At 50.2% G+C, this 25,023-nt stretch overlaps 2 protein-coding genes across 2 annotated transcripts in view; one reads left to right on the top strand and one right to left on the bottom strand.

Annotated features, from left to right (window-relative positions):
* The window catches only part of LOC133128985 (voltage-dependent calcium channel beta subunit-associated regulatory protein-like), a 15,344-nt gene extending 14,319 nt beyond the window's left edge, over positions 1-1,025 (top strand). Inside the window, exons 10-11 of the mRNA XM_061242790.1 lie at positions 1-442; positions 527-1,025. The exon at positions 1-442 is cut by the window's left edge and continues 532 nt beyond it. Of these exons, the coding sequence (XP_061098774.1) occupies positions 1-442; positions 527-1,025 (941 nt within the window). The remainder of the gene's footprint in view (positions 443-526) is intronic.
* Positions 1,026-5,405: 4,380 nt separating this feature from the next.
* LOC133129627 (serine/threonine-protein kinase STK11-like) lies at positions 5,406-21,073 on the bottom strand. The gene is made up of 11 exons (XM_061243843.1): positions 20,910-21,073; positions 18,681-19,741; positions 16,731-16,814; positions 14,718-14,807; positions 14,393-14,525; positions 13,805-13,941; positions 11,878-12,005; positions 10,257-10,314; positions 8,083-8,294; positions 6,546-6,761; positions 5,406-5,608 (listed from the first exon to the last, which is right to left on the bottom strand). The coding sequence occupies exons 2-10, from the start codon at positions 18,962-18,964 to the stop codon at positions 6,586-6,588; spliced, it is 1,302 nt and encodes a 433-aa protein (XP_061099827.1). The 5' UTR covers positions 18,965-19,741; positions 20,910-21,073; the 3' UTR covers positions 5,406-5,608; positions 6,546-6,585.
* Positions 21,074-25,023: the final 3,950 nt, after the last annotated feature.

Below are 25,023 nucleotides of genomic sequence, written 5' to 3'. Positions count from 1 at the left end.
ACCTGGCGGCCGTGGCCAGAGAGGAGGAGGAGGAGGAAGGCCGGAGCGCAGCCGGCTGGCCCCCGTACGGGCAGGCCTTCCCCGCCATTCCCGCCAAAGAGGCCAAGCCCCGCCCCCAGGCCCTGCGGAGGCGGGACTACAGCATCGACGAGAAGACGGACGCCCTGTTCAGCGAGTTCCTGCGCCACGACCCGCGCTTCGACCAGCAGGAGGCGCCCCGGCCCCGGCCCCGCCCCCCGTCCCGCGTGCACCTGCGCGCCCAGTGGCAGCGCGCCAAGCAGCACAGCGACCCGGGCGTGGGCGGGGCCTACGCCCTCCCGCACCGCGGCCCGCCCATGCGCCGCGGCGACAGCGCCAACTTCCCGCTGGACACCCGTTACCATGGCACCCTGCCGCGCATCGTCAGCGCCGCCGACGAGGAGGCCGAGGGGCCGGGGGCGGGGCCCGGGGAGGGCGGGGCCAGGGCGGAGTCTGGGGAGGGCGGGGGGCCGGGGGCGGGGCCCGGGGCGGAGTCTGGGGAGGGCAGGGTCAGGGCGGGGGGCGGGGAGGGCGGGGCCAGGGCGGAGTCTGGGGAGGGCGGGGCCAGGGCGGAGTCTGGGGAGGGCGGGGCCAGGGCGGAGTCTGGGGAGGGCAGGGTTGATGCTGATGTGATCGGGCTGGACTCCAGGAAAGACCGGCCGAGGGCGCAGACTATTGGGGGCGGGGCCAGCGCGGCAGCCACGCCCCCCATGGAGGCGCAGAAGGCGGAGCAGGAGGAGGAGAGGAGACTCAGCCCCAGCGCCAGCAGCAGCAGCAGCAGTGGGACCGTCAAAGAGGGGGACTCCACCTCCTCCCCCCCGCCCTCCGAGCCCCCGCCGGCCCCCCCCGCCACCGGCTACGGCCCCCAAACCGTCGCCGAGGGGCTGGCGGACAAGCTGGCCCGGGGCCTGGAGGACCGGCTCTACACCGGCCTGGTCCAGCCTGCAGGGGGCGCCGAACGCATGGTCAAATTCACCCACGTCTCCCCCGACCACAGCCCCGTGTGAGGGCACGGCCAGCCACCCACCGCCAAACCCCCCTCTGCCCATATGCACCGGGGGGGGCCGGTAAAGGCCCTCGGGGTCCCCTGTACCTCAGACCACCCCATAGGACAGGGAACATGAACCCTGGCCCTCAAATCCAAATCCAGCCCTGGTTTTCTTTTCCCCCATAATTAATGCCACTAAAAGGCCAGACAGTCTTCACAACTGCGCAGAGCTGCTGATCCCTGCCATCGGAGAATGACTGGTGGACTCAGTGCACCAGCTGGATATTATTCGTTTAAATGTAACCCCCACGCCCCTCAGTGCTTCTCAGTGGCCCCTTCCTGTCCAGCTGTGGCACTGGAGGGGTCTCTCTGAGGAACCGAACACCCTTCCTGAGGGGGGTCCATTTTCACACATTTCAGCACACTCTCACGCACACACACACACACACACACACACACACACTCTCACGCACGCACACACACACACACACACACACACTCTCACGCACACACACACACGCACACTCTCACGCACACACACACTCACGCACACACACACACTCACACACACACACTCTCACGCACACACACACGCACACAGACACGCACACGCACACTCTCACGCACACACACACACACACAGACACGCACACTCTCACGCACACACACACAAGCACACGGACACGCACGCACACACACACACACACACACACTCACGCACACTCTCACGCACACACACACACACACTCTCACGCACACACACGCACACACACACACACACTCTCACGCACACACACGCACACACACACACGCACACTCTCACGCACACACACACACACACACTCACGCACACACACACACTCACACACACACTCTCACGCACACACACACACGCACACAGACACACGCACACAGACACGCACACGCACACTCTCACGCACACACACACACACACAGACACGCACACTCTCACGCACACGCACACACACACGCACGCACACACACACACACACACACACATTCGTACGTTTTTTGACCCATCTGAGCAGTGCCTGTGTGCTGCTGGAGAGGAAGGCCCAAAGCACTCGTCGCATAACATCCACTGTGAAACCAGGTGCTATCGGACGTGTCCTCCGTTCCGCTGCCGTGGAGGCGCGACCTACGACCTACGACCTACGACCTATGATCTAGGACCTTTGACACTCAATCGCCCCACTGCTGAAGGTTCCAGACATCGGATGACGTGGCAGAATCGCAGGACAGAGAAAAAATCCATCCATCTCAGTTGCGTCTCGTGGTCTTTTCCCGTGTATGTGGGGTGGTTTGTGGGGTGGTTTGGGGTGGTTTGGGGGGGGGGGGGGGGGTTGCTCCAAAGCATCTCGGAGATTCATGAAAACAGGCGTTCCATGGCAGAGGACCATTGTACAGAGAGGTCTTCAGGTCTTCCTCCGGGAGACTCCTGGAACTTCCAGAAGACTTCCAGGGCTGTCTGACCTTTTCTTTCTTTCTTTTTTTTTTTTTTACCCCCTAAATCCCCAAGGTCACAGGTTGTGCAATATAGCAGCACCGGTCCCAAGCACAAAGGCCAGAGAAGCACACTGCAAACCGGTCATATCCAAGGCCTGCAGACTGGCCACCAGTCACTGTTACACAAGTCTCTCACTGAGGGACACGTCGAGCCTAAACTGCTCCTTGGCGGTCTTTGTTTACTTCCATCCGCTCTTGCTGCACTTCTGCGTCACATTACAGCCACATCTGGAGCACCAGAGGTAACGCAGGAGCCGGAAGGTGGTGTTACTGCCCCCAACTGGACTGGAGGCTCCATGACGCATCTTCCTGAAGATGCCGGGACGTTCATTTCTAACTGAGCCGGGATAGGGCAGCCTGCTGTCACTCACCAGAGCCCTGCCGGTTAATTGGCTGGCTGTCACGCCACTCACATAACCCGTTCCTGATAGGCCGATCTCTTTCACACCCACACCCTCTTTCAGAGCTGAGTCTATATAGAATCTAGAATCAATGAGAATGTAGGTGCATCTTAGCAATAGAGAAGCATTTCAAATATATGCTTTGAAAACCATACAACATGCTACTCAATGTGCAATCAAGTATATATGTAATATATAATATATAAGAAAGAGAGAATGTGTAAAAATGATCATTTTGACCAATATAAATGCAGAGTAGTGCCCTGTTTCAGAGGCAAGACTAGCCTATGTGTGATTTTTATGGTGTAAATATGGAAAATGTCATGACACGTTTTTTAATTGTTTGTTTTCTTCTGCGAAATGTACTTGTGATCGGTCTATTCCAGATCTACAGGAATCAGATATTTTGTACAAAAACAGATGCGTGATCATCTTGGTGGTATACTGAGTGTTAGAGGACCTGTAAACACACCCGTCATTGTATAATTAAAGAGTAGCTTGTCCAAAGCATCAATACACTTACAGTGTTTAGTTTTGCATGTGCAAACGTGAAAACAAAAATGTTTTAGTTGTTCCATATCTCCCACGAGATGTGGAACAGTGCATCCCATTAGGTACAATGGGTACCAGTCCTAAGGCTCTTTTACCTTTCCATGTGAATCACTCATGCACACTTTAGTGGTAATATTTCAGAGGTTTTACTTTTTTCATGTTATTTTCCTCCGACAGTGAACATTTGTGTGGTGAAAAGTCGGTGAAAAAAAAAGTCTGAAGCCTTCAGGTGAAAGCCAGGCTGAAGAGTGGTGAAGAGTTCTCCACCAGAATAGGATGTCACCAGGTAGAACCTGAGCTATAATGGCATTTCTTGTCATTTTAAGTGTAAAGAGTCATTTTATGTGAAAACATCTCACAACCGAGATTTCCACCTCTCGAGATGTCAGGTCTAGAGTCCGGCTTTTACTCACTGGGGAGTCCAAGTTATAAAATTTTGTTTTTTTGTTAAAAAAAAAGAAAAAAAAAAGATATATTTGTGTATTCTTGCCTGTAACTGGGGAGAACAGGAAGAGGAATCACCTGTTATGACCCATATTTACAGAGGGACCAATCATTGTATGTAATTATTTTTTCAATCTGGAAATAAAAGAATTCCAAAGTGGGGTTTTCATTGTAAAATGGAAGTTCTTTGCAGTGCCATGGGAGAATGTGTTCCTGTGAGGCGACTTCTTTACGTTATTCCATCTGCACGGTAACTGCATATGAATCGTTTAATCTTAGGGAAACCGCGCTCCCCGAGACAACGTTGAAAAGAATGCCATTAAATCCCATTCAAAGCAGACTTCCTCTGTATGCATGTAGTTTTGGACTGTACCGTCTGCTCCAATCAGGGCAGGACGAGTGTACCACATGACCACCATTTACTTAATTAATCATTTTACTCCGTGTGTCTTCCGCTCCCGCTGTGCGCGCGTGAGGATACCTTCGCGCCGAAAACGTTGGTCATGAACGGCGGACCGCGTATGAAGGAAACGTCGCGGTAACGGCGATTATGCTTCAGAACATAATGGGGGGGGGGTGAATTTCAGGATCACCCCTTCATCGATTATCACGCTGCAGCAGAAATAACCGGCGTTTGCGGTGTTCGCATCTGAGCCGGTTTACACCCCTCTCCATGCCAACACCACTGTACAAACAAGATCTAGGTCAAATGATGATGTTAAATATTTAACCCGTTAGACCCCACACCAGTAAATATGGACAGTGCTGCAAAATCTCACAACAAAGTGGCCGATCCCTTTCAGAGCTGATTTAACTAATCACAGAATCGTATTTTCATCCGATATTTAGAAAAATGCAGAGTACCACCGCACGTCAGGTTGGGATGTCGTTTTATATAAATAATAATTTAAAAAAATATTCAATGGCAAAAAAGGCAACAACAAAAAACAGAAAACAAACACAAATGTCCCTGGGACAGCTAGAGCCCCTGCTCACCTTGTTCCAGAACATTCCCTTTCACCAAGACTTCCCATCATACACTGCATGCACTTCTACAACGGTTGATAATATAAAACAATAATACAAAAATAAATCATCATCGTCATCATCATCATCATCGGCATCATCGTCCTCCTGGCATCCTCCTGGCATCCTCCTGGCATCCTCACATCATCATCATCATCCTCACATCATCACCAACATTTTCAAACTTTCAGAAAGTGCGACGGGTCGTTTCCGGTACCTGAAACTAAAACAAAAACAGCCAAGAAGCCGAACTCAAGATGGCCGCCCACATAAACAGCAGTTAAAAGTCATAAAAATAAAAAGGGCAATAAAGAGGAGTTATCCCACACCAGGGAAAGGGCACTTCAGAGGAAACCCCGGGAAGCTTGGGGAACAGACGAGCCTCCGGGTGAGTCCCCTCTCCTCCCCTCCCCCCGGTGAGCCCCCTCTCCTCCCCCCCATCCCCCCATCCCCCCATCGCAGTCGTTCCAGCAGCAGAGAAAATGTCATGAAGTTCTCCTCCTCCGTGGGGCTCACAAAACCACCTTCACCAGGCCAGAGCGAGGGATTTGGGGACAGGAGAAAGAAAGAAAAAAACAAACAAACAAAAAAAAAAACGGCATCTTCACTCTTCTCTTTTCAGACTGAAGGAGGGATGAAGATGAAAACAAACCTGAGAGAGGGAGAGAAGGAGAGAAGGAGAGAAGGAGAGAGAGGGGGAGAGGGAGAATTTTAACCTGCTGGAAGATGGCTGACACCAAAGACGACAGCAGGTGACACTTCTCTGTCATGCACCAATCACAGTGGATTTCACCAAAAACCAATCAAGACCCCTGATACAGGGCCGTGTGAGCGGCACAGGGAATATCTGCATCTGACCCTGTGTGAAGAGACCAGGGCTGAAGGGAGAGTCTGTGGACAGACAGACAGACAGAGACACAGACATACACACACACAGACAGACACACACACACACAGGGACACACACACACACACACAGAGACCGACACAGAGACACACACACACACACACAGGGACACACACACACACAGTGTGGGAGGTGTGAATGAGTCACCCAGAGCTGCTGTATCTCATTAAAAGCAGTGACTCACGCTCTTCCTCATTCACACTCATCCTCTCCCTCAGCATCTGCCCTAGAAACCCCCTCCATCTTATAACAGGGGAGAGGGAGAGGGAGTGAGAGAGGGAGGGAGAGGGAGAGAGAGAGGACATCATGCCCCCATGCTAAGGTGAGCATACGTGCACGCACACTCAGACGCACACGCAGACGCACGCACACACACACAGACAGACGCACACACACACAGACGCACACACACACACACACACACAGTGTGTGATTAGCCCTGCCTCTCCCTCCCTGGAGCCTGACTCAGTGCTGCCCTCAAGAGCTCAACGTCACACGGAGCCGCAACCCCTAAATCAACACGTCACTCACGCACTTCCTGTGGATCCGCACTTAACCCAACTTAACCCAACAAGCCACACCCCCCCCCAATCATTTTCCCTAAATGGAAACGAAGCTAAACATCGGCAGACCCCCCCCCCCCCCCCCCCCCCGTTACACCGCCGGCCTCAGCCGTGCTCACCCTGTGGTGTGGGCGGGGCTCCGGGGGCAGGGGGGCGGGGTCACTGCTGCTTGCAGGCGGAGAGCTTGCGGATCTTGGCGGCCGCGGACACGCCCCGCCGGGCGGGGTTGGAGGCGGAGCTGGCCCGGCGCCCGGGCTTTGGGGGCTTCCCCAGGGGGGCGGGGTCGGTGCCGTTGGCGCACACCGCTTTGGGCCGGGCCTCCTCGTCCAGCGGTCCTGGAACCCAGAGGCACAGACACACACGCAGCTGACGCTTTTGTCCCAAGCAACTTACAGTCGGTTAGGCTAAGCAGGGGCCAATCTCCCACCCTGGAGCAGTGTGGAGAGTCGGGATCCGTACGCGACTTCAACACGCAACCCTCTCTGTGTGTGCGGTGAGAGAGAGATGCAAACCCAGCTGTATGCAGCAGGATGACTCACTCGGTTGTCTGGGAAACGCCCTGGTGTCTGATCTGCGATTAGAAATGCTCCGGAGTGGGGCCAGGCGTCACTGTAAGAGTGCGATAATGCCGGAACAGTAAAAACACCACACATAATAGGGCGGTGACGTCATAATGCTGGGGAACAGAGCACCAGTAAGAGCACAGGAAGGTCACAGAGGTGGAGAATGGAACCTCCAATAGGAATGCAGTGAGGTCACAGAGGTGGAATATGGAACCTCCAATAGGAATGCAGTGAGGTCACAGAGGTGGAATATGGAACCTCCAATAGGAATGCAGTGAGGTCACAGAGGTGGAATATGGAACCTCCAATAGGAACGCAGTGAGGTCACAGAGGGTAAGGTTGGTGGTTCAATCCCATGTGTAGCCACAATAAAATCTACTTAGCGGTTGGGCCCTTGAGCAAGGCCCTTAAATCGGCATTGTCTCCTGCTTAGTCTAATCAACTGTACGTCGCTCTGGATAAGAGCGTCTGCCAAATGCCAATAATGTAATAATGCAAGTACAGCTCTGAATGCCCAGCAGGGCGTGTACACAAGCACATCAGGGTCCATCAGCACAAGCACAGCTCCAGAAACCCCAGAGAGCTTCCTGGGGCCTATAGATCCACTCCCCCCGTCCGGCACAGCAGGGGCAAATGACTCATCTCATTATGGGTTTTGATCACACTCATCACCACGGTGACGCTTGCCTCAGTCACCGGCGTCCTGGACTGCAAGCATCCCCCTTTAGCGCAACGTTCCCCACCAGTGCATGCTGGGATTCGTTATCACTTTCAGTCACAGCCGTCTTCCCAGCAACGCGCCCGGAGACTCGCCAGCCAATCACAGAGCGGATTAGGCCCGGACCTATTGGCTCCTGTGACGTGGCGTCATGTGACCTCCCGCTCAGCGCACCGGGGTAAACGCGCCGGGGTAAACGCGCCGGGGTAAACGCGCCGGGGTAAACGCGCCGGGGTAAACGCGCCGGGGTAAACGCGCCGGCGGGGTAAACGCACCGGCGGGGTAAACGCACCGGCGGGGTAAACGCACCGGCGGGGTAAACACGTTCAGCGCCTCACCCCACGCAGCGTGAGGTCACGGGTGGGCGGGGCTTACCCGGCAGGGGGAAGTCCTGAGTGTAGATGATGTCGTCCCGGTGGTGGTGGAAGAACTCTGCCTCGTCCTCCTCTTCCTCCTCTTCCTCCTGGTAGCCGTGCAGGTCCTCCAGGTATGGCACCACGGTCATGCTCCTCCAGTGGTCCTGGCTCTCCGCCCCGGGGGGCACCTGCACCGCCGCCTCCGTCTGGGGGTGTTTCTTCCGCACCCAGCTGTGGGCAGGGGCAGGGGCAGGGCAATAGCATTATTAGCATTAATACTTATTATTAATGTGTGGTGCAATACATTTTTTTGGGTGATTTCCATGGGAAGATGTGGCCCCTCCCACATCAGAGCTCATGAATAATTAAGCAGGACCGCCCACAGCCGAGTCACACTGAATGTGTGAGAGGGCGTGTGTGTGTGTGTGTGTGTGTGTGTGCGCGCGTGTGTGAGGAGTGTGTGCGTGTGTGTGCGTGTGCGTGCGTGCGTGCGTGCGTGTGTGTGTGTGTGTGTGCACGTGTGTGTGTGTGCATGTGAGTGAGTGTGTGTGTGTGTGTGTGTGTGTGTGTGTGGAGTGTGTGTGTGTGTGTGTGTGTGTGTGTGTGTGTGTGGAGTGTGTGTGTGAGTGTGTGTGTGAGTGCATGTGTGTGTGCGCGTGTGTGTGTAGTGTGTGTGGAGTGTGTGCGTGTGTGTGCGTGTGTGTGCACGTGTGTGTGTGTGCATGTGAGTGAGTGTGTGTGTGTGTGGAGTGTGTGAGTGTGAGTGTGTGTGAGTGTGAGTGAGTGTGTGTGTGTGTGTGTGTGTGTGTGTGTGGAGTGTGTGTGTGAGTGTGTGTGTGTGTGCATGTGTGTGTGTGCATGTGTGTGTGTGCATGTGTGTGTGTGCATGTGTGTGTGTGCATGTGTGTGTGTGCATGTGTGTGTGTGCGGAGTGTGTGCGTGTGTGTGCGTGCGTGTGCGTGTGCGTGTGTGTGTGTGTGCGTGTGTGTGCGTGTGTGGAGTGTGTGTGGAGTGTGTGTGGAGTGTGTGTGGAGTGTGTGTGTGCATGTGTGTGTGGAGTGTGTGTGTGCATGTGTGTGTGTGCGTGTGTGTGTGTGTGTGTGTGTGCGCACAGGAAGCGTGACCACCCACAGGTCATGTGCTCAGGCATTGCCATGCCGACGCACGTTCAGGGACCCGTTACCAGGGAAACGGCAGTTTGGCTTTAAACAGCTGGAGCAGTTGTGAGGGGTTACAGCCTCTCTTTCCTCCCAGTGCCACTCAGTGACATGTTTGGAACACCGCGCGCGCGCCCACGGCAACTGTCAATCACAACAGTCCCTCACTGGGCTCTGTCTGGCGCCATAGAAACGCAGAGGACTGGCGGTGCACACGCACGCACACACACACACACACACACACACACAGACACAGACACACAGACACAGACGCTCCACACCCCCGCCCCCCCCCTGGTCCATACACTATGGAACAAAAGCTTGCAAGTTTCCATGGTGCATTATGTATGAAGGAGCATCCATTTGTGTGGACAGCAGACATTATGTTTCTCATTTTAAGGCTCAGCTGAAAACTCTTCAAGGATTACTCTTATGTCAATATTTTCTGAGGTTATTGCTGATGTATTTTACCCATTTGTGAACAGATTAAAGGTGTTTTTATTCCACTGTGACAGTTTGGGCTCCAAGTGTGACAGTATCTCATCATTATCTTCATTATTATCACGCACTTACGTGAAGTGAGCTTTAGTGAAAAATTAATAAATAAAAATCACTTTGAATCCACTGCGTCTGTCTTTTTCTTAGTGCTTGATATAAAAACTAGAACTAAAAAGCTTCATTAGTTTGGGGACTTTTGACTGGGGCTCCAGCACGAGACATTCAGAGCAGAGGGCACAGGGCACAGGGCACAGGGCACAGGGCGCAGGGCACAGGGCACAGGGCACAGGGCACAGGGCGCAGGGCACAGGGCACAGGGCACAGGGCACAGGGCACAGGGCACAGGGCACAGGGCACGGGTCAACAAATCTGGCCCACAAATCCTGTCCGGGTGCTCTGTTCAGCCTCTGCCCCTCCCCGGCCCCACCTGACCCCGTCCTGTCTGGGGAGGGGTGTGAGGGCGCCATCAGCCTGTTAACTCTGAACAGACACACTGGTGTCTGCAGTGTCGTGGGGAAAGACGTAACGGAGGGCTTACTTGTGCTGTCGGATGCGCTGGATGGAGAACCTCTTCACCGGGTCGTACTGCAGCATGCCTGCAGCGAGGGAAAGCGCTTTAAGCAGGAGAACCATCTCCAGCCTCCCACTGCAGCCCTCAGAGAGGAAACCATCGCTCTCTCTCGCACTCGCTCGCACTCTCTCGCACTCTCTCGCACTCTCTCGCACTCTCTCGCACTCTCTCTCACTCTCTCTCACTCTCTCTCACTCTCTCTCTCTCTCTCTCTCTCTCTCTCTCTCTCTCTCTCTCTCTCTCTCTCACTCTCTCTCTCTCTCACTCTCACTCTCTCTCACTCTCACTCTCTCACTCTCTCTCTCTCTCTCTCTCTCTCTCTCTCTCTCTCACTCTCTCACTCTCTCTCTCTCTCACTCTCTCTCACACTCTCTCACACTCTCTCACTCACACACACTCACACACACTCACACACACTCACACACACTCACACACACTCACACACACTCACACACACTCACACACACTCACACACACTCACACACACTCACACACACTCACACACACTCACACACTGCCCCAGCACTCAGCACTCAGCAGCACCATCATGGCGCCATCTGCTGGACTGTATGTGAATTGCACGCACCCATTGCCACCTTCCTTTACAAACCAGGCTGCTCATTGGGAGCGGTTCAGTGGGTTCAGTGGGCCCATTGGGTTCATTGGGTTCATTGGGTTCATTGGGTTCGTCCCGCTTTGGGCTAAAGCTACGGGAATATCCACCACGTGATTCTGTGTTAGAAACGCCCCGGTGCAGGACAGAGCATTTTCTGCACACGAGAGGTTGCATTCATGCACTGATATTGAACGTTTTGAAATGTGTAAAAATGCAAATACAAAAACATAACACGCTGCGTAAAATGGAACGCGAGGCACCACCGCGGCTAACGGGTGGCGGGAGGGTGCACCACCGCGGCTAACGGGTGGCGGTAGCATACGGCGGGATCGTGCTGCATACTGCTAGCCTCCGGCACAGCCGACAAAACAGCTGGACTGAGCTGAAGAATCACACGGAATCACACAAACAGAGACAGTCCGACAGGGACACGGTTAATCCTGATTTAGGCACTGAATGATTTCAGTCTGCTCGAGAACGTCGCAATGCTGACGCAACAATCGGCGGCCTGTAGCGTAGTGGTTAAGGTGAAGGACTGCGAGACGCAAGGTCGGTGGTTCTAATCCCGGTGTAGCCACAATAAGATCTGCACAGCCGTTGGGCCCTTGAGCAAGGCCCTTAACCATGCATTGCTCCAGGGGAGGATTGTCTCCTGCTTAGTCTAATCAACTGTACGTCGCTCTGGATAAGAGCGTCTGCCAAATGCCATTAATGTAACGTAACAATCGCTCCAGGTGACTGACAGCAGCGGACTTCTCAAACAGCAACTTTAGAATTTTGAAAATACGTTCCGAAATGCCCACTCTTTATGTGGGTCACACTGATTGACAGCATACGGCTGTTCAGATATTATAGGGCCCATTCAGCCTCCGCCAACTGCACATGATTGGTAGTCTTATTTCCATGGTAACAGACCACCTGACTGGATCAAGCCAATGGGGGACACAGAGCATCAAGGAGACGGCACGGTACCTCTGAGCAGGTCGGACAGGAGGGGGCCGCACTCTTCGGGAATGGAGTAGTCCCCCTTGCCGATGTTCTCGAACAGCTTATAGATGTTGTCCCCTTCGAAGGGATACAGACTCGTGGTGATGTTGTATCTGTGAAGGAGAACTGGGTTATAAAACAGGCAGACGGTCGACGGAAAGAGCAACTCTGAGGGAAAAATGAGAAACTACACGCAAGTAGTAGGTACAGTTATTTAGCTGACGCTTTTATCCAAAGCCACTTTGTTTCTTAGACTAAGCAGGGGACAATCCGCCCTGGAGCAGTGTGGGATTAAGGGCCTTGCTCAAGGGCCCCAACATCGAGGCTACACCGGGGCTTGAACCACCACCCTTCCGGGTCCCAGTCATGCACCTTAGCTGCTAGACAGGAGGCTGAGAAAGGGATTCTGGGGTCCCATCAGCATTGAGATTATATTCACCCAGAGAAAGGGTTTTTAAGGACCCATCAGCATTGAGATTTTATTCACCCAGAGAAAGGGATTTTGGGGGCCCATCAGCGTTGAGATTATATTCACCCAGAGAAAGGGTTTTTGGGGGCCCATCAGTGTTGAGATTATATTCACCCAGAGAAAGGGATTTTAAGGACCCATCAGCATTGAGATTATATTCACCCAGAGAAAGGGATTTTGGGGACCCATCAGCATTGAGATTATATTCACCCAGAGAAAGGGATTTTGGGGACCCATCAGCATTGAGATTATATTCACCCAGAGAAAGGGATTTTGGGGACCCATCAGCATTGAGATTATATTCACCCAGAGAAAGGGATTTTGGGGACCCATCAGTGTTGAGATTATATTCACCCAGAGAAAGGGATTTTGGGGACCCATCAGCATTGAGATTATATTCACCCAGAGAAAGGGATTTTAAGGACCCATCAGCATTGAGATTATATTCACCCAGAGAAAGGGATTTTAAGGACCCATCAGCATTGAGATTATATTCACCCAGAGAAAGGGATTTTGGGGACCCATCAGCATTGAGATTATATTCACCCAGAGAAAGGGATTTTGGGGACCCATCAGCATTGAGATTATATTCACCCAGAGAAAGGGATTTTGGGGACCCATCAGCGTTGAGATTATATTCACCCAGAGAAAGGGATTTTGGGGGCCCATCAGTGTTGAGATTATATTCACCCAGAGAAAGGGATTTTGGGGACCCATCAGCATTGAGATTATATTCACCCAGAGAAAGGGTTTTTGGGGGCCCATCAGCGTTGAGATTATATTCACCCAGAGAAAGGGATTTTGGGGACCCATCAGCATTGATATTATATTCACCCAGAGAAAGGGATTTTGGGGACCCATCAGCATTGAGATTATATTCACCCAGAGAAAGGGATTTTGGGGACCCATCAGCGTTGAGATTATATTCACCCAGAGAAAGGGATTTTGGGGACCCATCAGCATTGAGATTATATTCACCCAGAGAAAGGGATTTTGGGGGCCCATCAGCATTGAGATTATATTCACCCAGAGAAAGGGATTTTGGGGGCCCATCAGCGTTGAGATTATATTCACCCAGAGAAAGGGATTTTGGGGACCCATCAGCGTTGAGATTATATTCACCCAGAGAAAGGGATTTTGGGGACCCATCAGCATTGAGATTATATTCACCCAGAGAAAGGGATTTTGGGGGCCCATCAGCATTGAGATTATATTCACCCATAGAAAGGGATTTTGGGGGCCCATCAGCATTGAGATTATATTCACCCAGAGAAAGGGATTTTGGGGACCCATCAACTTTGAGATTATATTCACCCAGAGAAAGGGATTTTGGGGACCCATCAGCATTGAGATTATATTCACCCAGAGAATGGGATTTTGGGGGCCCATCAGCGTTGAGATTATATTCACCCAGAGAAAGGGATTTTGGGGACCCGGACTCACAGCGTTACGCCTGCGGACCAGATGTCCACCTTGAAGCCGGAGAAGGTGTCGAGGCCGTTGGCGATTTCAGGCGGCTGGAACGCCGGAGAGCCCTGACTGGTGCAGCACGTGTCGTCCTCCGCAAACGGGGGCAGAGCCTGGGGGGAAGAGAGGGGCCTTCACCAAACGCACAGGGACTGCACAGGGCTCAACGCCTCAACGACTCACTGGAACAGAGCCTGAACAGATACCAGACCATGGAGCCCATCCACACACTGGAACAGAGCCTGAACAGATACCAGACCATGGAGCCCATCCACACACTGGAACAGAGCCTGAACAGATACCAGACCATGGAGCCCATCCACACACTGGAACAGAGCCTGAACAGATACCAGACCATGGGGCCCATCCACACACTGGAACAGAACCTTAACAGATACCAGACCATGGGGCCCATCCACACACTGGAACAGAACCGTAACAGATACCAGACCATGGGGCCCATCCACACACTGGAACACTCATAGGGCCATTGTAACCCCTGTAAAGACGTGAGCTCACACACACACATTCAGTCAGACGAGGAGCCAGCACAACGCCCCTCACCTCAGCCACGCCCAGGTCAGATATCTTCAGCACCCCGTCCGTGGTCAGGAGCAGGTTTCCTGGCTTAATGTCCTTGTGAACGATTCCCTGGCTGTGCAAGTATTCCAGACCGTCCAGCAACTGACAAAAATACCTAGACAGAGACAGAGACAGAGAGAGACATTATTATAGCATATATCACAAAGCCGGATCACAGAGTTAGCTGGATAACTGCAGTGAGTAACACCCAGAACTCCGTAATCGGGGCCTTCTTAGTTTTTTTTTTGTTTTTTTATCTGGAGTGTTGGGTGTGTGCTGGGATTTGTAGAAGGGGGCGGGGTGTTACCCATGTGCCTGGTACCCTGGAAAGCGCTTCCCTGGAACGCTGTCGAGCACCTCCTGCATTCCGCACACACAGTACTCCATCACCATATACGTGGGGTCAAAGGTCAAAGACAAAGCCCAAGAGCAGCGGGGTGACAGGACGGAGGAATGCCACCAGGGGGCTCCGGCGTCAGAGAAGAGACAGACGCACGCGATGGATAAACGAGTATAAAAAGCACACGTTGCACGAGAGCGGTCTCTCCCTGAACGCCCGCCAAGCGCCCACGGCAGCATGACTCGACACAATCTCACAAGATGGCCGACGGCAGCATGACTCGACACAATCTCACAAAATGGCCGACGGCAGGGAGAGCAGCGTGTTCATGTTCCCAGACTCACGTCAGCGGTTATATCTACCGCAGAAAGACCGTCCAGCTCACGCGGCTTTATTAGGCTTCAAAAATAAATCAAAACAAAAAAGAAACACTGACAAATCAATCACTAGGTCAAAGGGGGGGGGGGGGTAACTGAGGAACGTTCTGGAAATAGAGATGTGGCGTAATATCATTCCCACGGACGGCGACAGAGCCAAACCAGCAGCTGTCACAGGGACACTCAGAGTGAAGATTATGAGTCAAATGAATTGTGAGTGACGAGCAAATTCTTAAAATAAATGCATAAGTATGAGGATAAAAATCTATCAATTTGAGGGTCAGTTTTAAGCGCAGATGAGAGAGGGGGGGGAGAAAAAAAAACCCACAAAAACAAAACACAGAAATAGATCCATCCCGGCTTCAGACACGGGGGGGAACTTTTGAAAGAGCCGCATCGAAAGAAAAAAAGAACGCTACAAAGTCAAACCGCAGGACGAACAGAGACCCCTACTGGTCAGTGAGGGTACTTTCAACACACAAAAAAAAAAAAAAAAGCCCCGATCACATTCCCTTCAACAACCTTGCGGGGGGAAACACCTGCAATGCAACGGTGTCTGACGAGACCGCGAGCAGGATGAGAGGGGAGAGGAGAGGAGAGAGGGGAGGAGAGTTACGTAAAGGAAGGCAGCGCGGGCGCGTGCGCTGAAAGGGCGGTTGGGGATGGAGGTCAGAGAAGCAGCCGTGGGCGCAGGTGACGCATCAGCGGGCTATTTATAGAGCCAGAGACCCTGCGCTAGCAGAGCCGCGCGGCGCGGCTAACACACAGAGTCCCTGCAGCCTCACACCTCACAGTCTGGTCACTGCTCATGTCTCGGGGAGGTGCAGCGCCCTGGTGGAACAGCCAGCTGCTATAACGGGGGGGGGGGGGGGTTTATCGCTCAAACCAGATGAACATCGTGTTGCACGTGAATGCAACACGACATTTCTCACAGTTCATCCACTTTTTATATACATATATATATTTTTTTTTACTTCAGAGCAGTGGTAATACAACGTACAAGAAGTGTGCGCCAGACAGCGGTTGACCCTCACTGATCCCCGTATGAGGTTAAGCGCGATCTGGCTAGTCATACTCGGAAACGCGTCTTTTCAGTTGGCCTCCTCACATCAATAAGAATGCTGCAGTCGTCAAGGCCCCATAAATTGGGAGACATTTACAGACGACATACTCAAAACATTTTGCGCGTGCACGTACGCACACGTGCACGCTCACACAACCCGGCAGTGAATGTCAGTGACGAGTCTCCGGCCGAGAGCCGTTACGCTCACTCCCCAACAGGGGGGGCCCCGTGGTTCTCTGGGAGGGCTTTCTGAAGCTACGCGCGTTCGCTGAATCCGACGTGACGCACCAGCTTACAGAATCAATGGTGAATGACTACCAAGCTAACAATCAAAGATATGGACTTAATTCACTGAAATATTTTCCCCTCATAGGGGTTTGTTTCCCCCCCAATGGCCTTCCCAGGATGAAAATGATTTTTAAGGCACACGGCAACCCAGAACGATGTATTCATCATCAAACACAAAAATCATGAAAGTTCCGGCAGAATTGACGAATAGGCCATCACCCAATCACATCCCCTTTTTTTCCAAAAGGATATATCTTCTGCTTTTCTTCATTGTACAACACGTCGACTAACTGGATGACATTTTTGTGTCTCAATCTTCGCAGCAACTGGATTTCTCTGTGGGGGGGGGCAGACAAGAGGCAAAGAAGTTATAAAAATATACACACAATGTGGTATATAATAATTGCACATGATCAGTAGGCATATAATACTAAATACATCCATCCATCCATCATCGAACTTAACTTCCTGGTCAAGGGGAGGCTAGGGCCTATCCCAGCATGCACTGGACACAAGGCTGAGTTTGGCTGGCTCACATGGAGCGGCATAATTGGCTCGCCACTCCGAGGGTGGGGGAGGATTTGGCTGGGGGGGGGGGGATTCGAGGATGGGGTACAATTGGCGACTAAATGGGGAGAAAACCCAGAACCTGGCCAGGATTTGAACCCACAACCTTCTGGCTAATGTTAAATTCTTCCGGCTAATGTTAAATCCTTCCATACTAATACTATTGGGGCGACATGGCTCAGGCAGTAAGAGCAGTCGTCTGGCAGTCAGAGGGTTGCCGGTTTGATCCCCCGCCCGGGCTGTGTCGAAGTGTCCTTGAGCAAGACACCTAACCCCCAAATGCTCCTGACGAGCTGGTCGGTGCCTTGCATGGCAGCCAAATGCCGTCGGTGTGCGAGTGTGTGTATGAACGGGTGAATGGAGAAGCATCAATTGTACAGCACTTTGGATAAAGGCGCTACATAAATTCCAACCATTTACTATGATCACAAGCACAGCGTTGACCATGGAGAAAGCAGTCACTTCCTCTGCCTGGCCAGCAGGGGGCGCAAACTCCCAGGGTGTCCATGCTGGGGTGAAACTCTGCTTGAATCTGGAACGGCTTCGAACAGTCGTGTAGATTTCAACTGACCAGCTTCAACAATCATTATCGATATTGCCTTATATGTTGTTGCATATTTACATGATATTATATTTTGAATGTTTTGAGTGCCTCTCCGATTGGCCGTTCTCACCTTCTGGAACTTTGTGCACAGCGGCTCCCAGCCTGCGGATCCATCAGTTCTGTATTGACCGAGGAGGCCTGTACACCAACAAGGCTAGGGCCCAGCTCTGACCACGGACCCCGACTGGGCTGACCGCTACGGTGCCTGAACCGCACGGTCATTCCCAAAGATCAGACTAAGCACTTTCAAACAGCTACATATACAGGGCCGGAGAAGAGGGATAGAGCAACATTATCCCATCAATGTCCCTGGTGGACCTTTTTTTAATACCTTGTGCCCAGACTAGCTGTGCTGATCACAAATCTGTTGAGATTTTTCTAATTGGACAATGCATGTGGTGACAGCGTGGTCATTTCTATTTTTAGCCAGTCGTCACAAAGGGATTCTTTCTCCACCAAAGAGATTGACCCGCCCGGTCATTTTTCTAACATACTATTTTTAGTCTTCAAATATGGGTTGAGCTTATTTTATTCAGTAGAGAGCCAAAATGAGCGGAAAGAAACTAGAGGAGAATTGGGAATCGCTCTTTCCGTGAGCTTTGAGCACCGCGGCTCACCGATCTCACATGGGCTGCATCTTAACCAATCAGTGGCATGTCCGTGTAGCGGGCGGCCAATGAGAAGCAGATCTGATGCAAAGGGCCATACAGAGAGGAGCACTGCAGCTGTCGCGCTAAGAAGCCACAACTTTCACATCAAAAGGAAGCTGCATTCATTTCTCGCCGTGTTTGAGAGAAATGCAGAACAACCTTTCCGTTAAAGGCCCACGCACACATCAGCATTCGCTTCCTTTTTGTTATCCAAAACATTCGCAAAGAGCCTAGCTCAGCTCAGCTCAGCCCAGCTCAGCCCAGCCCAGCTCAGCCCAGCTCAGCCCAGCCCAGCCCAGCCCAGCCCAGCCCAGCCCAGCTCAGCCCAGCTCAGCCCAGCTCAGCCCCCCCGCCCCCCCGCCCCTGGGAGGCGAGGCTCACTTCTTCACGTTGGCCTCTCCGTTGGGGATCCTCCGCAGCTTCTTCTTCTTCAGGATCTTGACGGCCCGGCGGCAGAGCGTCTCTGAGTCCAGCACCTCCTTCACCTTGCCGTACGAGCCCTCGCCCAGCACGTCGCCCATCAGGTAGCGCCCGATGAGCTTGGCCCGCTTGCAGCGCGGCTGGTAGACCACCTCCGTGGAGTCGATCCGGTGGATGAAGGCGTCCATCCCCACCAGGTCCGATCCCGTCAGGTAGTCCATGTGACCGAGGTCGCCGTCACTCATCTTTAAACCTCGCCCACAATGCCGTTAAAACCCCGCCCCAGGCCCCGCCCCCCCCCACCCACTCCGATATCCCGGTTTCAGCTGAATGGGTGGGGGGCTGCTTATTGCATTAGTTGATCTCTTGAGTTTTTAATCAATTAATTGTGTGACTTCTTCATTAGTACTTTTAAAAAAATAACTTATTTTTTTAATTCAGTGACTTACTGAAGTAGTGAAATGCCAAGTGACTTCGCTTACACTAAAATACGTCGAAAAGAACAAGCTTGCCTTCCTCTTCTTGAAAAAAGGCAATCAAAGCTGGCTCCGTTCAGTCCAAAGAAAACCTGCGATCCGGTATCATTCTGTTCATTCGTGGTTAAGTGATAAGGTTACATCCCATTGATTTAAAGTACCGGAACCGAAGTTGCAGAAAACTGTGTTTTGGCACAGACCCGTCCTTGCTCAGCATGCCTGAATTTGACGCCCTCGCTCTCGCTCTCCAGTTCCGCGTGCAGCAGTAACGGTAAGGTTACATCTGCTGAACTACGCAGCGGTTAAACCTGTCCACTTTCAAATGTCTTTACGGTACAATTCACCACAGCCTGACTTTCTTCTCTGGTACTGGGTCTTTACATAAGGCGTCTCACCACACTCAACACCAGCGCGCTCATTTAACCCGACATAAGTCAGAATCTAATTTTACCCCCGTCGGACTTGGTGCCTAACCAGCTGGCGAAGAGTTAACGGCAAGTTCTTGGGTGTCCATCACCAGGAAATCACGATCTTGCTCTATGGCACCTGTAATTTAAGAAACCAAATCCCGTCAGTCAGGCTCAAGAAGTAACAGAACTACAATTGAATTTAAATAACTGCCACGGCTTGCAAAACATTTCCCTGTGATGATATGACAGTTTTGAGTTTAGTTCGCTTCTGTGCAAGCTTTAGGTTCGCAAACGATAATGAACTATACACAAATAATTTAGCAAGCACTCATCTTAATCTGATTATAGTTAGCCATCCATGATTAAAAATGTGCAGCTTACAAAGTATTTCAAGGTATTTTCGAGATCGCTTGACAGATAGGCGGTGTTAATGTTTATACACACATTGATATTTATGCCAAAAAACATAAATTGCAAAGTGGTCCTGTGGCCGTTTCCATTCGCCCGCTCACGTCACGTTTGCTCCAAGACTAAGACACATTGCAGTGTGTTCCCTAAGCTTTGGAATAAAAACGCGAACTCTCTGAAGCTTCTTAAGGTTAATAAGTAAACACGCTAGTCAGCCATAAACGACATTGTGAGTATAGCTTGCGTTGCAGCAACGCCGCGTTGTCATCCCAACTGGGATTGCAACGTTTAGCAAGCTAACAAACGTCTCAAACTGTATTTGGCGACTGGGTGTTATAACCCGCAAACACACCGGTCCGCACTGGGGACTAGATGCAGTTACAGCGTCCAACTACGACTAAGGTTAGCGCAGCGATCAGACAGTAGCAGGCGCCATGCGGACATTCCTTTCCATCAGTTTATTTACGGTTTAACTACTCGTGCATCCCCCAACTCCATACTGGATCGTGAATTATACACTGGGTATTTTGCTCGTTGGTCATCTTGATTCTGTTGCAAAGTTTATCTCAACACTCATTAAATTGTTATCTTGCAACGGTTGACTTTGCTTGCAATCATGCCTGGACCGAAGAATTTAATCAACTACGTTATAGGAGCCAAACATGCAAGCAAATTAAATCACAGATATTTCATCCCACAGCTAATGTTAGCTATACCTAATAGGCTGTGGTAAGCCTGCCCAGTTAAATAGCCAACTACCCTGTTAATGTTAGTTACCATCAGTTAACTAGCAATACATAGATACCTAGGTTTTAACTACAGTTCAAATGTCATGCAACAGTAATCTTCATTGAATCATTCAAACATCTGTCATAGATATTGTATATTTCAGTTACCCGTTTAGGTTTTGTTTTCCCTTGCGTTGTGCCGGTGCATGCTTGAGTGTTAACTGAAGGTTTGCAATCCTCAATCAGCTGCTGTCAGGCTTCCGCCATCTTGTTTACCTCCCCCGCTCATGCGAGGAAAAAAATACACGCTACGTCATTGCGTCATGATACTGACCAAATGCGTAAGTCTCCATTGGCTATTCACTCCATCGTTGTTTGGTATCATTGACCATGCTGTATAAAAAGTTCAGTAAGCAGAAAACAGAAAGTGTTCCCTTTTGCTACTCGGAACCAACGCGCACTGATTTATAACCGGTTCCTCACTTGAGCCATCTACCATTACCGCTGCAGCTTCCAGTCCATTAATAGTACTACATGTGCGCATTTTCTGCGAAAAGGAAAGTAACATGGTGTTGCTGCTGAAGTTCTACGAATTCGGCGACTAGTATTAATGTTAGATGATGGCAGGTGTATGCTATGTTGCTGTGTAATGGTGTGCATTATTATTTTTTTGCGACGGATTAGACAAAGCAGGGGACAATCCCCCCCGGAGCAATGCGGTCCCATTGCTCCAGGTTGTCCCCTTGCCCTCAGTTGTATAAGCTAGACAGCTAATCAGCTCTCCTTTTATTTAACAATCATGATATGCACACCATACACACAGTAATTACAATGTACCCTGGCAATTACATTATAATAACATGTAACACTGTGTAGTGCAGGCATTAGGTCCCCTAATATTAAGCAATAAGCCAGTCCTTTTATAGATTGTACACTGATGATGTTTCTTGGTTATTAAACACATGAGTTCATGATGATTTTGCCAACTCAATAGCCCACACTCACTAACTCACACACTCATTCACTCACTCACTCACACACTCACTCACACACACACTCACTCACACACTCACTCTCATTCACACACTCACTCACTCATTCACTCACACACTCACTCTCTCATTCACACACTCACTCACACACACACACTCACTCATTCACACACTCTCTCATTCACACACTCGCATGCATGCTCACTCACTCACTCACACACTCACTCACTCACACACACTCGCATGCATGCTCGCTCACTCACTCACTCACTCACTCACTCACACACTCACACACACACTCACTCACTCACTCACCCATGGGCATTTACATTATACATCACTTATCCAGAGTATTCCATCAGTACAATACAATATTAAACAATAGAATGATACTTTGAGATAGAACACCTGTTCCAATAGAATGTATTCACAGCAGTTCGACGGGGGTACGGCGTGTCATACAGACACAGGCCAGTAACCCCTGCCACACTGAACCTGTGATATATGCATAAGTGCATGAATGTGGGTTGCCACAACAAGCAAAGCCAATGGCAGCTGAAATCAGTAGCCTCACGACAAGCGCTAATTAATAACTGAAGTGAAGGTGCGCAGTATGTGCACAGGGGAGATTGAGAACACCCGCGCTTAGCGCGAGACATGAGTTTGACGGCGCAGCGTCGGATGCGACACGGACGGGGGGGGCTACGTAGCCGCCTGATGAATGCTGAGCGATCGGCGCGTAACTCCGCGGCTTGGCCGCGCCGTGTGGAGAAGCGGCTTCTGCTTAGCCGGAGAATCTGGGTTATATTTAACGCGTGTGAATCCCCCGGGAACGACGGGCGGAGGGTCTAATTACCGCGGGCTCGCGTCCCCCCGGACTGGCACGGTGGCATTGTCACTGATAAATGGGGCTCATGGGATACGGTCCTCCCAGCTCATTGCCCAACAGAAGGGGGGGGGGGGCTATCCCAGCATGACCTTCTCTACCCTTACACTAACGGAATCTGCTGCAATAAATTGTAAATTAATACATATGTTGTTTTTTTAACCTATTTTTACCTATTATTCTATTTAAATGTTTGTAACTAATTTAGCTATATCTGGCTAGCTATATATAATGTAGTAATTTCTGTATTCTCCCATCTGCATATAGCGTTTCTCATCTCGATGACATATCCTATGTCAACATATTGCAGTATATTCCATTTCTCTGAGGGTCCAGTGTGCCAGTAGTGCCCAGAAAGAACCCCCTGACAAGGCAAGTTTAAAAAAACAAAAACTGACCAGGTTTGTTGAAAGATACATGACGGATGAGCCAAAAAAAAGAGAGCCTCTATCATATTTCAAGAGTTGTTCTTACTCTGTGGTGTTTGGCTGCTGTGTGTTGGGTCATCCACATTCTGATGTAGCATGAGGCTTCTGTGCTGCTCATTAAATGATGTTTGGCTGATGCGTTTAGTCCCACCGATCTATAGCGGTTATGTAGATTCAGGTTCCCCGGCTAGGGTATTTAGGGTTATTTTTATACTTGGTGCCATTGTCTTGCATGAGTGCGTGTGTGTCTGTGTGTGCGTTTGTGCCTGTGTGCATATGTGTACTGTGTACATAATTGCTGTGTGTGTGCATGTGTGTGTGTGTGTGTGTGTGTGTGTGTGTGTGTGTGCATGTGTGTGTGTGTGTGTGTGTGTGTGAGTTTCTCCCCTCATTTGCTGCTTTAGTTTCAGTAATGTCATTTTAGTAGTTGGGTGGTGGGTGGGTGAATTGGCAAGCCTTTTTGTTCGGTGAAATATGTATGCTGTTTGTTTATCATGAGGCAGTTTATTATTTGGTTGTGTTGTTCATACCTGAATGGGTTTAGGTCAAGGCAACAGGTGGGGGTCAAGAAAACCGAAGTCTCAGGTTGAATCTCAGAAACACTGTAATATATATATATATATTTAGATATACATAATAATATCAGCAGTAACTCATTATGTATTGGCCATCCCATAAAACAGGATTTATACACTTTCCTTCTTCAAAATGAAGAGGGATGGCCAATACATAATGAGTTACTGTTGATATTCTGTATGACTCTGACAGCGAAATCCTGTCAATTTTTACAAACCTTTTACAGTAAGGATACATTTTATTTGTCCAGCATACTGTACAATGTTAATAATCTTCAAATGGCACCATCTTCAGGTGACTGTAGGTACTAGCACCATTCTATTTTTCCACGAATAAAGGCAATAAGACATACATTTTAAACTTTAGGCTTCTTAGGCCCAGATTCTCATTCCTTCCAGACACTAACACCTGTGTACCTCTGAGAACTCATGTAAACACACAGAATTCTTGTTTAACTCCACAGTCCTGCATTAAATCTCCAACTTATCTATACTGGTCTCTTTCTTGTTTTTGTTTTTTTATCAAGGTCAACAAACCAACAAACGTCAACCAGCCACTGGCACATAGGCACTGAATTTGGCATCATTTTAAAGAGATGGCAGACAACATTGTAATAGTACTCAACAAATCATGTGTCTCCGTACTTAGCTATATGCATTATGAATGAATGCTTGTTCAAAGAACACCGCTCACTTCAAAGATATTTTAAGCTCTGGACCCACTCCCTGTAGATAGTATGAGTAGTGATAAGCACTTCAGGAGAGACACAACACATTTCTCAGAGAACATATTCTCACTGCCTTTATACTTATCCCTAAATTTACTTAATTATATGTGAACACATGCATACACAATAACACACATACAAACAATTGCTTTGTGTGTATGTGTATTTGTGTCTGTGCATGTGTGCATGTGTGGATAGACTGTGATGTGTACAGTGTTTGTGTCTTTTCTGTGGGTTAGTGCGTGTGTATGTGTGCGTGTGCGTGTGTGTGTGTGTGTGTGTGTGTGTGTGTGTGAGAGAGAGAGAGAGAGAGAGAGAGAGAGAGAGAGAGAGAGAGAGAGAGAGAGAGAGAGAGAGAGAGCAAGGGCTTCATTTGTCTCCAGGAAATTATATGGTGCCAAATATAAAGGATTACTTTGTATGTTAAAAAGATTCTGGACTGCTAATCGCTGTGTAATTCCCGCTGTTTAACTGAAACTTTTTTATTTGTTGTCACTAACTCAGTAGATGCTAACTGATCAACAGTAGAACATTAATGAAAAATCCCATTACATCGGTTTTCCGTGGCTTGACTTTCCTAACGTCAAAATCCAATAAAACACAAATAATGACATTTAGCATTTCGTATATTATATTAATTTTGTCACCTCCTCTAGCCCGTACAAACCTTACA

The sequence above is a fragment of the Conger conger genome, chromosome 5, assembly GCF_963514075.1.
Source record: "Conger conger chromosome 5, fConCon1.1, whole genome shotgun sequence".
In the NCBI taxonomy this organism is placed as follows: Eukaryota; Metazoa; Chordata; class Actinopteri; order Anguilliformes; family Congridae; genus Conger; species Conger conger.
The sequence above is the reverse complement of the archived record's forward strand: the minus strand, read 5'-3'. Positions and strand labels throughout refer to the sequence as shown.